Raw genomic sequence first — 14,871 nt, forward strand, 5'->3', positions numbered from 1 at the left:
CATTTTACCTGTCCAGCTGAATCCAAGGTGATCAGCAATGTGGGCCAGTCTTTCCTCTGTCCTTTCCTGATCATCCTGTTGATCTAAAGGTCAAAGAGAACAGCCACAAGTTGTCTTTTACAAATCAAAAAGCATTTCCATAGGTGATAAAGACCTAGAAGGGATAGCATTTTTTTCTGACTACTCTAATCTAAACATGGACAGGCTGCTACAACTGGGTAGTTACAGTAAGGATTGCAAATCTCCAGGTCTAACAAAGAAGAAAAAGGTAGCTTGATTTTTCAAAAGTACAGAACTATCTACATTTCCCATTTGAAAATCAGACTTTAATGTAAAAATCTAAATAAGGAGTGAAGTGACTACTGTACTATTTTATCCGAGCGTTTTATTCTAAAACTTCATTCTAGCATTAAGGTGAAGAATAACTAAGCTAAAAGCTATAAATTTCCATGCCTCCTTAGTAAATGCCAAGGTTGCAAAATTCATCTGGACTGGTGCTTCTAGTTGCTTTCTTTCTGTGGTAGCAAAACTTTTGTTTAAACAGTCCATGTGGCATTTCATGTTATGGTTTTCATTTGGAAATTAATAATTTAAATGGCTTTGACTCTTTCAGCTAGGGAGTGATACAAAAGACTTACATTGAAGGCAAGGAAAAATCAGACATTCATTCACCAGTCTGTCTATTTCAGAAACAGTGAGACTTCACTGTTCCTCCCATCCGCAAGGGTAATTTGAGGATGTCAGAATTTGAGTTTTGATTTTCCCTGAATGAACACATGGATTGCAAACATTCAGAAAACTGATTGAAGTTGGTGAAATATGGCTTCATTTTAGCTACTGGATTTCCATCACAGCTACCCAATGGCAGTATGCAAGTAAGTGAGGGGAAGACCAAACACCAGACAACTTCTACTTAAGTTTCTGGTGACACAGAATTTTCATGAGAGAGAAATGGCCAAAAAAAGGAATAAGACAAACTTGAGTCTTCAAAGCTTCTGTATGTTTCTTTGGGTAAAAACAAAAGAGAAGATGGATTTGCCTGTTCCAGTTTCAATTGATGCCAAAAAAAAATAAATCATTACTAATAAAAATAGGGTCAGGGAAAGCCAAAAGTCAAAATGCATATGACCCGAAAGATCAGTTTAATGGTAAATACATATTTTTAGAAGTGTTTGTGTTTAAGGTAACACTTCTCATAAGCACACATGGCTTGCAATCTTGAGATTATTTCACAGACAGGAAAAATACAGACACAACACAAAAAACAAACACAGCTTATAAAGAAAAAAAATACACAACTAACCACCAAAAGCTTACACGAAAATACCACACGTATACAAACTTACATATACACACACACACCAAAGAAAACAAGAAACAAAAAGTTTAATTTATGACATGCGTCGCACAGGGAATCCCAGTCGTTGGCAAATACCTTCAGCATGGTCATGGATATTGTCATCAGGGATACGTTCAATCTGAGTCTCTACAGACTCATCCCAAATGGGTCTGGTGTCAAAGATGTCTTCAGGAACTGACTGCTGAGTCTCAATGGATGGCACATTTTCAATAACTGAAACTTCTAGGGCACTACTGCTTTCGTCATCTGAAACTAATTCTTGTTCTCTCTCTGACTGTGTGAGTCTTTCCACTAACTTAGAAGCTTCATCACTAATTTCTTCAAAGAATTCTATGGAGTTTTTGTAAAGGTCAAAAAAATGTTCCTTACTTTCTTTTGTAGGACTAAAAGCACTGCGGGAGGCTGTAGTGCTCCTGCTTTTAACTGGCAACCGTGATGAAAATACCTTGAGTCTTCCTGTTGTTGCCTCCTCTGAGTCTAGCTCAACCTTCATCTCCCTCTCCCTCTCCCTCGTCTCTGCTTCTGCCTCTGCATAACTCCTAGCTTTTATTGAGCGTTTAATCTTTGGGTCCATGGGAACACTTGCATCAGATTCAGATTTACTTCGGTTATCTTGTTTTGTAGGTAGTTTGCTTGTCGTGTCAAGAGCTTTGGGTGACTCTAGCTTGTGGACAGATGTGTCTGTGGATGTATACTGTTGTTCAGCTCTTTGGAGCGCTGCTTTGACAGGAATTTTAGACTTTGGTTTTGCTTGGTCATCTTTTCCTTCACACTGCAGACTGTCAAGAAAGCCATCAGTGGGAAGGCTCTCGTTTTCTGATTGTTGCAATGATTGTGATGCAGTAGCAGCTGTTCTTACAGGAATTTTGGATTTGCTTTCACAAGAAGGCACTCTCTCCATTAAAGCAGTAGGGATTTCAATCACAGATCTCTGTTCCTCTGGTGAAGAGTCTGGGGACTCCTCATCCTGTTCAGAACAGACCAATCTAGTGATTTTGGAAAAACCTAACTCATCTTCTACCACAGACTGCTCAGGAGACATAGGGCAAGGCACCTGACTGCTATCAACCATGTCAGTCTCTGCTCCAGAGTAGGGCTCAGCTTCAGAGGCAGCAGTTTCTTTCTTTGGTGATTTTGAAGAAGCTGAAATACCCATTTTAATTGGAATTCTGGATTTAAGCTCTGCTTTTGCAGTGCCTATGCTGACACCTTCACCGCTCATTTCTTCTGATTTATCACAAGACTCAGATGGCGAGGGTGAACGTTTCAGTGCATCTTTTCCTTGTATATCCGAGTCCTCTGATTCTGAAGGGGGAAATGGATCTGGTAAGCTCTCTGGCTTAGAAGATTCCACTTCCGCTGCTTCTTTCATTTCTTCACATAAAGAAAGTTCTTCCTGAGGCTGCTGCCCCATTTGGAAGAAGTGAAAACTTTCATCTGGATAGTTCCTTTTGGTCATGTCAATGGCTCCACTTCTAGTCATTTCAAACAACTTTCCTTCCTGAAAAAGAAAAGGATTTTGTTCACTAAGTGGTGTCCCTTCTTCCGTGGGTGTTCTGGCTGGTGTTGTATCAGGTGTTGTGCCTTGGGATCTCCTGTCTACCATCAAACCAAATATCTTTTGTTCCTCTTCTTTCACCCGAGCTTCAAAAGCTTCATCATCTTCACGTATTTCACTCCACATGTCAGAATCCACATCAGTTTTGGTGATGACAACTTGACTGATCAATTTTTCTGTTTCAGTTCTTATATTGTCAATGGTGGATTCAGCTAACTTCGTGGAATCTGATGCTGAAGACCCTGGTGAGATTTTCTGAAATAAATCCTCTGGTTTTGGTTCTATTTCCATATATACTTCCTCTGAAGACTGATATTTGCTACCCGTGTCTCTGCTAAGCAAAATGGTACTACTCTGATCTTTTCCTTCTTCAGTAGAATAGTCTTCCTTAGATAGCAGACTTTCACCAGATCCTACCTTAACTTCACAGTCAGTAAAAAATTGTTCAGAAGACACATTTTCATAAGGGCTTATTATATGAGGAGTACTACTTTCAGCAGCCTCCACTACATAACTTTCAAGTTCCCCTGTTTCAGTGGTGAGGGATGAATACTCTGGCAAGGGTTCCTCAATATGAGTATCTCCTTGAGGTGTTTCAAGATCTGTATCTACTTTTGCCAAATCACTCCCCAGACCAGAATGGTCAGTGGGATCACCTTCAACCAGTTTGCCATCTTGTGGCACAGAGTACTCCGTGATACTGTGTCCACAAGAATCGTCACCTGCTTTCTCAAACACTGCTCCTTTAGCAATGAGATCTGAGTGTGTTAACAGTGTGGTGCTTTTGATACTACTTTCGTTAGTATCAGATTGCTCTAGTGTTGGTGAAGACTCAACATGAACTTCTTTGTAAGAACTGTCACCAAAAGAATGGCAGGGAGAACCCTGCAATTGTGTGACTGGGGCATTAGGACTAACTATCTCACTGTCATCTGTGCTATCACATTTTGATTTGTCAGTTTCTGCTGGTGCACAACCATCAGAATGGCAAGTGCCAGATTCTTGTGTGGAAGCCTTACAGCTGTCCCCAAGGACACACGGTTCCTCTTTGTCATCTTCTGTTGGCTTATCCTGTTCTGCTTTAATGGCACCTATCCTGGAAGAACATTGTTTTGAATCGATAGGTTGGAAGCATCCTTCTTCAGGGCTAGAACTGGAGTCAATACTGGATGGTAATGGTGAAGGTGGTTGCACTCGGATCGTGGGCTCCATTAAGAAACCTGAGTCAGCTTCTTTTTTAAGCTCGGTCAATTCTGGCTCACTTTCTGAAGAGGAAGAACTCTTTCTAGATTTTGCTGCAGACATCACTACTGTAGGTATAACTTTTTCTTCAACAGTCGTTGACTCTGGTTCTTCAGCTTCACATGCAACTTCTGAATCAGCAACTGCAGAAGATTCGTCTTGCTTACAATCCTTTTTGTAATCTCGCTTCTGCTTTGCTTCTTGTTCTAATTCATCAAACATTTTGATTTTGGTTACCATTTTAAACATCTCCTCCTCAGGAGTAAATCTTTTCCTTGGTTCACTTTCACAGTCATCCTCTGGTTCTTCACTGACTTCAGGTATCATGGCCGACTTTCGTATATTTGACAGTGCCTGTGAGTCTGCTGTTTTAGGTGTGATTTCATAGCTAATTTCTTCAGAACTGGGAGTTTCTGGTGAAAGAGGACTTTTCCCTGAACTCTCCATGAGAGATGTTTGTTCTAGACTGTCATCATCAGCACTCCCCTCTGGGTCACGGAGAATCCTGGACCGCACCGATGCCAGCTCTGGACAGGTTTCTCCTTTGCTAAGAACAGACTGAAGAGGACCCTGCCCCAAAATGCCAGCTTTCACTTTTTGTTCTACAGGGCTACTTTCAAGGGAATCACGGCAGGGAGACTCTTTTATAGGACTGGGCTCCAAAGAATCAGGCGTTTTGTGTGATGAGTTATCTTCTAGCACTGGGCTTGCTTCCAATGAGTCTTTATGACTTATAGCCAAAGAGTCATCTGCAACTGGGCTAAAGCTTTCACTATCATGGCTAGCAAGTGAGAGTTCCAATTTTTGGGGACTTCTAACCACAACACGGCGTTCACAGGTTATATCTTTTTCTTTCTCTAAAGCAGTGTCATGTGTTTCGGAAGATTTAGTTAAGTGTGCAGTGGTCCTGGATTCTTTATCCCTGCTAATATCTTTCATTATGGAAGCTGAGCTACTTTCTTTAAGTTTATCAGCCTCTTCTTCAGAGGCTTTAGGTACAAGCTCTTCTGATACATGGTCAGAATGAGACTTACTAGTCTCAGTTACAGCATCTAGCTGTTTTTCAGTAATACCTTTTTCATCTTCCTTTGGAGAGAGTTCCTTCGGAGAACATGTTTCTGCAGTTGTATGTGCTCTAGCTGCTCCTTTAGCTTCTTCAATTTGCCCATCAGTTTTCTTTGGTGAGAAGGAAAGGCTTTCAGGGCTTGTTTCTGGAGTCTCTGCCAGCCCCTCATGCTTATAACTTTCCTCAGAGCTGATCTGAGGAGTTCCATCAAGTAGGCTGCCTGGAGAATCAGCCACACCTTCATGTTTAAGGCTCTCTGAGCTCCCATCAAAAGCAGCACTTTGCAGAGAAAGAGCAGGAAGGAATCCATCTTTTACATACTCTGTCGGGAAAGCAACATTGAAAGGACTGGTCAGTACTTGCTCCAAGTTAAGCTCACCTTCCTCTGTCACTGAAAGATGTCGGAATTGTTGATATTTGTCGTTATCCTCAAGTTCTTCTTTAATGACATCAGAGAAGTCTGTTGAGGTTTTTCTGTCAGGGCTGATCTGAAAGTCAGTATCTGCTTGGTCATCAGAAGTCCTGCCCTTTACACCTGCTGAATCTTTGGCACTTTGATCAACAAATACTGGAGAGAGAGGCTCGGCTGCTGGTTTTTTGCTGCTCTGCTGTTTTACCTGGTCTTTACTTACAGTTTTCTTGGTAGTTTCAACAGTAGAAATTTGTGTTCTTCCTTTTTTTGATTGTGGCTCTTTCTCTGCTTTTAACGTAGTGCTGTGTTTGTCCTTTGGTTTGTCTGTCTTGTGGCTTGTTACTCGCTTTGTTTCACTTTGTGAAGAAACTGCTTTTTTCCGAGGTGTTTCCTTCTCAGGGGGCTGTTGCTTTTGTTTGACAGATTTGTGCTCAAAGAGTCCAGTTATATTTTTGGATGGGTCTTGACCTGACTGGAAGGCTTTCATCAGCTCACGAACTGACATGGTCTCTTCAAGTCTCTCAGTCTTAGAAGAAGGTGAAACGGGAGGTTGTGCTTTGTGTGCAGCTGGCTTTTTGACTGGTACTGTTTTTTTAGAAGCCTTTTCTGCAGTGCTTTCTCTTGTTTGAATTCTGACAGGTAGTTTTGAACGTACTTTTTGCTCATCTTCCACTTTTTTCTGAAGAGCTTTTACCTTATCTTTTATTGAGCCAATAGGAGTTTCCTCTATTACAGGGGATACAGCTTTAGCCTCAGGAGCAGCTGCCAGTGTTAAGCCTTGTTCCTCCTCGTGTAGTGACTCATCCGAACTGCACTTCGTTAGTCCTGGTTTTTCTTCTTTGCTTTGCACTTTGCCTTCCTTTTGTTTTTGCTTATCTCTCAGTTTAGTTCTAACTGGCTTTTTAATTTCTAAGGCTGGCTTCTGTTGCTCCTGAGGGCTTAGTGTTTCCGTTGTTGGAGATTCTTGTCCTCCTTTTTCAGAATCCCTGCTTATTACTACAGCTTCAAATCTCTCTTCTACTAAGTCTTCTTGTAAGGCTTGTGGCTGTACCTCATGAAGAGAAACGTATGTTTTTAAATCCTCACTAAGGTAATCTACCATTCCTGTCATGTCTTTCTTCTCTGTCTCTTTTGTCTCTTTGTCTATCCCAACTTCTACACAGGTAGGTTCAGTGACTTCTAAAGGAGCATTTCTTCTGGCCTCTTCAATCTCTTCATCACTGACAATGACCCATTCTTCTTCTACAAATTCTTGTCTGGAAGGGGACTTCTGCATAGCATGCTCTTCTCTGGTGTAGGACCCCCCTCTAAGAATTTCGTTTACTTTTTCTAAGTCTTCTTTCACCCTTTCAACTATTTCAAAAGGCTCTCCTGGCTCTTCTTCAGTGGGTTTTCCAAGATCTTTCACTTTAATTGAGCCCGATTTATCAGAAGAGTCAGTTGTCAAGATGGCAGTCATTTTGATCAAATCTTGTTTCATCTCAGACACTTCAGACAACAAGTCTGGACTGGCTAGTACAGGGACTTCATTAACCAGATGGCTTTTCAGGATAGATGTTTCTGTAGATTCTGTCTCGTCATCTTTGATGCGAATGAAAAACATTGAAAGTAAAATGGAAATCAAAAATAGAGATTGGAAAATGTAATCAGGACTGAAAATGACAGTCTTTGGTTGCAGTGGTAGGAAGGTCTACAAAATGGACCGGGAATGGTGGATCCACAAGATCTGAGGGTACAAGTGCAAAGCAAAGCTAACAGGATAAAAAAAAAAAAAAAAAAAAAAAAAAAACTGAAAAGGAAAATGGCAGGAAATAACTTGCTTAACTTTACCAATATAGCACAACCACACATACATTACCAAAGCTGTAACAAACCAAATCAGGACACCATTAAAAATAAAACAAAAGAAACCCACCAACAACAAAATTTAAAATTAAAAACAGAAGAAACACAGTGAAGTTACACAACGATAGGCATCTCAAGATTGTTCAGATGTTACAGATCAATGTTCAAATAAAAATAAACAAGAAAAGAGGGGGAAAGCATCAGAACTGATTGAAAGTCGATTTCCTCTAAGAGAAAGCCAGTGTTAGCAAACTGTCAGAATAACATTAGGTTAATGTGTTTTTTGTTGTTTTGTTTGTTTGTTTTTTTAATGACCAAAATAAAAAGTTATAAGTAATTCTGCAATAATCTAAAATATGATCAAATATGTCGAGATCTGAATCAGCTGCAAACCGGCATTTCATCTAAGGGGATTTCACACCTAAACAATGGAACAAACATTCTTTTGTTTTAAGAGGCATGGTCCTTTCCTTGGAACATCCTCATTGACAACTAATGAATTGACTGAGGAAAGAGAAGACAGAAGAAAAGGAGAGATAATAAGAAAAAACTGTGAATCAACTTAGAAGTGATTTCAAAGTTTAAAAAAATGTAATGTATGGCAACCAAAAATCAGACAATCACACTAGACACATACATACAATTTATGTAAGGCAAGTTATTTCCATGCAAAGCAAAGGTGTTGCAAATGCTTCTGTGAATGTAACCTCAGTTAAAAAACAAGAGCTTTAAAATTAATCATATAAATTAAAGATACATGAAGTTATTGTGAAACGTACTGTGGTGAAATATTTGTCCAATCTGTACAATCAGCAAACATATATATATGTGGTATATTGGTGTATATATATATATATATATATGGTATATTGGATGCTATGCCATTACTGCCTACTGGCAATATTTAATTTCAGGAAACACTACTAGCAAATGTATTTTGAACAGAGTTAAACGCTGGAGGAATTAAGTTAGCATTGTTTTCTGCTCGTAACTTAGAAATTGTAGGGAATTGTACATTTTTCTTTTAGAGGTAGCATATCACGTAAAACTTGGTATATTTCTGCACTCTGGTCTAAAAGTCAAAGTACTAATGCAAATAAGGGGAAGCTAGGCAATACAAAATTATCTGCATTTCTTTGTAAAAATATCCATGGGGTAACTGACATTCTATTCTGCTGACTGTACTTCAGTGTGTCTTTTCCACCTTGATGAAATTGGTCCTCCTGGCATAAATAATAATGAATTAGAGCAGAAATTGGACATTGGTAATGTTGTTTATCATGATGAATGCTACTTTCCAGCAGGTTACTGGCTGTTTTGTCACACTAATGTCTTTTGTTTTCTAGATGAAGCATTTCTAATTTAAACAAAAGGAGATTATAGGGGAATGGCCATCCATTTGATCTTCAGGACTTTGGTGCTGTTGTCTTTCCAGTTATAACATGTACATGGTATATCAGGAATAGACAGCAAAATGCAAGGTAGGATAAAGGCAAGAAATTGCACTTTAAGCTGTAAACAAAGTCATTCTTTTCCTAAATAGATTTAAGAGCTGTTTTCAAATGCAGTTATTTCTTATTAGAGACGTACTTAATATAAATATATATTGTTTGATTTACATCTTCATTAAAGGAGATCTTTGGCACTATGAACCACTCACCCTCAGATTCTAATAATGGACTGATTCTGTATATATGGAGGGTTTATATGGTACACCAAGCTTAGAGTTACATTTCCAGTCATATTTCACCACAGTAAAGGGCGGGAGGGGAGGGTTAAACAGTTTGATTACTTTGGACAGTATCACTTTTTTGCATGCTTATATTTCATGAGTTTAATGAAATATATTAGGATATTAATCATGTTTTTGTTAAAAATGATACTGTCATTTATCTCAAATGGCAACAATGTGTATCAACAAATGGACAAAAATGGAGGGATGAGCATTCATACAAGCAAAATAGCAATAGCGGGATCACTAGGGATGTCAAAGGAAAGTAAATGCTTAGAAAAACTGTTTTAAATTGTATTACTTGTTAATTTATATATTAAAACGTATTTAATTGGATAACTTTTGATATTACTTTGTTTTCTATTACATTTTTAAAGTATTGATGTTATTAGCAATAGCTGTTAAAACTTAGCTCTCTTTCATGCTTATCTTTATTTTTAACAATCTTTCACACAAACTGCATTACAGTGTTAAAAAAAAAAAAAAAGTCTTACTTTTTTCTGAAGTCATATCAACCTGGAAAAGAAAAAAGAGGAAAATTTAAAAGTTGCAATACAATAAATATTTACTCATTCACTAGTAATACTGCTTGAGTCACATCCACTAAGTATATCAAGAAACACACACTGGCTTAAACAGAACCAAGAATGTATTTATGATAACGGTATGTATAATTTAACATATTTAGTGTTTTTAATAACAGAAAAATGTTTACTTTCCTATAGTCTAGTATGTGAATAATCTTGCAACGTATTTTATATCAATGGGACTAGCAGCTTAGAAGGCCCAAACTTTTGCTTTATATTGGGTATGTTGTCGTGTTGTTCCTAATTCGTTTCTTTTCATTAAAGGGAGAAGTCCAATAAGGTAATCTGAAAGCATATGCCCCAGCTGGACGGCACCTATCATGCTTTAAACACAATTTCCTTGTGTATAATCATTCTGATATCACAGTTTGCATTTTTCTCTACTTTTGTGATGATAAAAAGCAGGTGCGAAAAGGACAGCAGACTTACTACTGCCTAGGATTTGATGCTAATATTACCAACTGATAGCTCTGAATGGAAGCAGTGATAGCCCTCAGAAGCCATCTTTTTGATTGATTTATTTTTTTCAGAGCATATAGATTAAAAGGGCAATATAATTTGTTTTCTTTCAAAAGAAAACATAGTCTTTGCTGAGAAAAACGTGAAAAAAAAAAATCAATGCCAGATTGAAAATTCAAGGAGCAAACTTTTCAAGTTGCCCTGTAGTTTGACTCTTTTTTCAGTTCTGCTAGCATGATCATTTGTCCACGTAAGGAAAAGACTTTTGATGGGTAAACATGGATGTGCAACAGTACGCAGACAAAGTTAGAAGTAGCAGTACACACTTAATGTTCTCTGCCAAACTTGTGGTAATAGGATGACTGAGAGGAATGAAAATCAGTTATGCAGTACTGTCAATAAATACAACATACAAGGTAAGTGAAAGCCTGCCAGATATTCTTTAGTGAGTATTGAAAAAGCCCACTTTTGTTCGAAAGTATTCTTTACCAAAATAAAAGCTATTTATTGTCTCAGGTAAGATCTTGCTAATTCTTGCTTTTCCAGACATGAAAAATGAATGTAAGTAAATCATTGGCAAGACTTACATGGTTATATACTCCTTGTAATCACTTAGGCTTTAATGTTATTAAACGTCACACTTAGCGTAATTTAATTTCCCTTATTTTACGTCCCTCCAAATCAATCTGGAATTATATCAGCACACTAAATATTGTTATTAACATAATGAATTTTTAATTTGCTTTAAAAATGCAAAGATATCTTTAGCCACCAATAGCCTTGTCTTTTTGTGGTTTAGCATCTTACATGAAAGTATCAGAATTCATAAATGTTTGGAAAAATAATTTTCCAGTATCTTCTACCTGGTTTTTGCAGAGTACAGATTTGTTAAAAACAACTTTTTGGGACTTCACTGGAAATGCGTAAGCAGCACTATAGAGGCTAAAATAATTAGTTTTGTGCTTTCATGATGAAATTGAATGACCACCTGATAATGTTGCTGTTTAACACATATAATGGGAATTAGCTTCTGACAATAGATAGATATCAGGTTAAACAAAAATGTTCCAGATCCACAGCTAATAACATTTGCACCCCTACGTTATTTTTAGGATGTGGGATAATTTTCAGAATCAGAAAATCAACACCACTTCCCATTTTGTTGTGTGCTGAGGAGAATATAAATTAAATAAATCCACTTGCATGACCTACTCTAGACAGAGTAATTTTTAAAATGTTTATAAACTACTTTGAAAAGAAAATGTACTGTTATACATCTCTAAAATCAGTGGAGCTGAATCAATAAAACTTTATCTACAGGAAAGTTAAACTCAGTAAATTCCAGAAGTGTTCCTATGGAAGATCCTTTTAAATCACTACAGATTTAATCTTTTAAGTTGTATATATTAGTTGTATTTTAGCAGTATGCATAAACAATAACATGCTATTATTAGCAACATTACCTCTTCTTCTTGTTCTTGATCTGATTCTGATTCCTTTCAGTTCCAAATTGCCATGCAAGAAGGGGAAAACAGAGCAGGCAAAATACACAGTTTTTAGAAGAAAAGAGTGTAAAAAAATAATTTCATACAACACTTAACAGAAGACTATGCAGTATGTTTCTGCAATTGATTTCTTGTGTGAAAGGTGGCAGAACTGTACTGCCAGTGCAAAACACAAAATGCTACACCATCAAGCAAATTACAGACAGAAACATTGCTTCTGGATGTTAGACTTCATGATCCTTATTTTTCCTAAAACTTGTCATTTATGCATGCTTTTGCACCTATAAGTTGGCATGAATAAATATTTAAAATAGTTTTAAAAGTTACTCGTTTAAATTGAAAATAGTTTGAGACATCTTATTTATAAATTATACAAAAAATGCTACAATAAAACTATATTACATGCTGAAAACACTGAAGAAAAAATCAAAAACACAGATAACATTTTGTTCAAACAGCCTAATGCATTACTAAAATGCATAGAGTTCCTAAACTGACAAGGACAGTAAAAAGTCCAACTTACCACACACAGGAAAAAATGACTCTTTAAAATACCTGACTATAAACCTTTGACTACATTTTTTCCTCTTACTCATTTCTTGGTTGTTACAATGCTGATTAGGATAGATTAGTATCATTTCACAGTACCTTTGTGTAAACAGGTAAAGTGATGTTTAAATTACATATGGCTTGATGAACAAGACCTCTTGTAGATTTGGGCTCCTTCATGAATGATAACCGTCCACAGGGTTCTTGAGTGGTATCTCGCACCTGGTGGAGGAAGCATATAGACATAACATCTGTTATTTTGCTATATTCCCATTTAAAATACTTGTACCACTCAAAGTAATTCAGTAGAAAAGAGGCTAGATGTGGGAGAAAAAATAATGTAGGCAAAAATAATGTGTTTTTTTTTGTTATTTTCCCACTTGTTTGTAAATGTATATATGGATGTATTTGTGTGTTAAAGCAAGAGAAAACACAACTACATACAGGCCTAGGCATTAGAAACTTATTTACAGAAGTCAGTGGTAATGCTGTAATAATCTTAAAAGAACAGACACATTCTGGTATGGTAAGGTTTCTGTGATAACTTACAATACCTGTCTTTCACTGAACCAATCCCCAGACTTTGTAGTAATAACAAAGACTAATTTTCTAATAGGTTATAAAATAAACCATATGGCAAGCATGCGTATTTATGCTGATATTAGCAATAATGTTTTGCTCAAAATTGTAGTAGTAAATATTGTTTGTTCATTCAGCTACTCTTTTGGCTGAGAGGCTGAAAATAGTGAAAGCTTACACTTAATTTCTGCTTTTGCAAAATGTTCTCTCAAATGTATCGATAAATCCTGTTCTTACACTGAAGACATTTGCTGGAATGTGTTTCTAGGTGTGACTGTGACAATCTGCAAATGATACTACAGCATGTTATGCTCTAACATTTTGCAATGATTCAGAAAAAACTGTTTCACAGCTGGCAGCAGAAACAAGCCTAAGCACTTAGATCTTAAGATAATGGTGATGCAGTTCTAGCTTTTGTTTGTAATGTCAGGAGGATCAAACATAATGTCAAATACAAAGCATTACCTCATTCTTCATTTTCTGAACAGATAAAGATGATACAACTGGATACATGGCCATTAATGTTACCAGACTGAAAATAGTAGATGCAAAGCCCCATGTTTTTGAACACATTTTGGAAAACCCATCATGGAGAAAAATATGCAAAGCCAAAGATAGGTGCTGGCATAAATAGAGTTCTAAATTTAAAAAAGCTTTAAAAATATCTCTGAGGAGGAGAAAGAGAGTTTAAAAGTTGTCTAGAAACACAGAGCAAATTTAATGAAATGAGTGGGTTGATTTTCTTCACTTGGAAGTTTTAATTCATAAAGTAATTCTCTAACACTGTTTTATATAATGGCTCTGCTGTAGGCAGGATGAGCCAGCAGAAGGAAACACAGTTTGTTGGAAAAGCTTTGCAGAGCGCCTCTGAGTCTCTCCATCCAGAAAAGAAGGTGGTGGTGGTTCAGAGGCGGCAGCCCCCTCTGCTGCTAGCACAGACCACACTTCTTCACATCTGCTCCCTACACATCTCATGAAAGAAGCAACTGAGCTCTGTGGCCCATGGTGTTTACATTGCTGGTTCCAAAGCTAGGGACAACGCATTAGTTCATTTTTGCTGAATGTGTTTTTTGTTTTGGCTTTTGTTTAACAGACTTTTCTACTCACATAAAAGATTTTACAACAGAATACTAGCATAATACATGCTATGGGGATAAAACTAGGTTACAGTTGGACTTTATAAAAATTAATTACTTCATTTTTCCTTTGTTTTCAAAAAATACAGTAAAACTATGTTTTAAGTTAACCGTAGTCACAGACTCAGGGTTGGAAAAGACCTTCAAGATCATCTGGTCCAACCATCCCCCTACCACCGTCACCCGCTAAACCATGTCCCTAAGCACCAGGTCCAACCTTTCCTTGTTACCTTTTGACTAAGGATAAATTATCTTCATCCAGAAACGAGAATTTTCCAGAACACTACAAACAAATAAACTATAATGCAGAAAGTCATCGTAACCTTAGCTACAACTCAAAATATCTAAAAAGGACCCATACTTTTCTTACTGAGCTCCCAAGCAAGTTCTGCATAGCTACTGAAGTGTATGGTTAGTTGAAGAACACTTACATCTGTGTTTACAGCCCTATCCATATTGACAAATGTAGGGTGTATTGTGTAGAGACAGGTAATTGTATTTAGAGCAAATTTTTAATAAAGTTCAGATAGCTATTTCCATAGATTTGGTAGGTTTTAACTACCCAAGTCAATGTTTAATCCATGACGATAAAAGAAAAAATATTGGACCATTCAGTCTGCTAACTTTATCACAAACTCATAATTAGACAAAAATAAAATTATTATCCATAGCTCACATATTGATATTACCTTAACGAACAGGGGAAGTCTGTTTTCTTTGAAGGCAAAAAAACTGAATATATGATGTTGCCCACTCTTTGTTAGTGGCACCAAATTGCCAAAACAGTCAACGTAGATGGGTTTTCCTTCTAATACCTGTTGGAGATTAAAAAGAAACAAAG

The 14,871-nt window shown here is 37.1% G+C and overlaps 1 protein-coding gene across 24 annotated transcripts in view; it reads right to left on the reverse strand.

Annotated features, from left to right (window-relative positions):
• The window catches only part of ANK2 (ankyrin 2), a 336,396-nt gene that overhangs the window by 16,239 nt on the left and 305,286 nt on the right, over window positions 1–14,871 (reverse strand). For all 24 annotated transcript variants that reach the window (XM_082759087.1, XM_082759101.1, XM_082759095.1 and 21 more), the window contains 5 exons: window positions 14,720–14,845; window positions 12,415–12,537; window positions 11,725–11,757; window positions 9,710–9,731; window positions 9–83 (listed from right to left, as the gene is read on the reverse strand). In XM_082759087.1, coding sequence (XP_082615213.1) covers window positions 9–83; window positions 9,710–9,731; window positions 11,725–11,757; window positions 12,415–12,537; window positions 14,720–14,845 — 379 coding nt within the window. The remainder of the gene's footprint in view (window positions 1–8; window positions 84–9,709; window positions 9,732–11,724; window positions 11,758–12,414; window positions 12,538–14,719; window positions 14,846–14,871) is intronic.

The sequence above is a fragment of the Aythya marila genome (assembly GCF_965140915.1).
Source record: "Aythya marila genome assembly, chromosome: 4".
Taxonomy (NCBI): Eukaryota; Metazoa; Chordata; class Aves; order Anseriformes; family Anatidae; genus Aythya; species Aythya marila.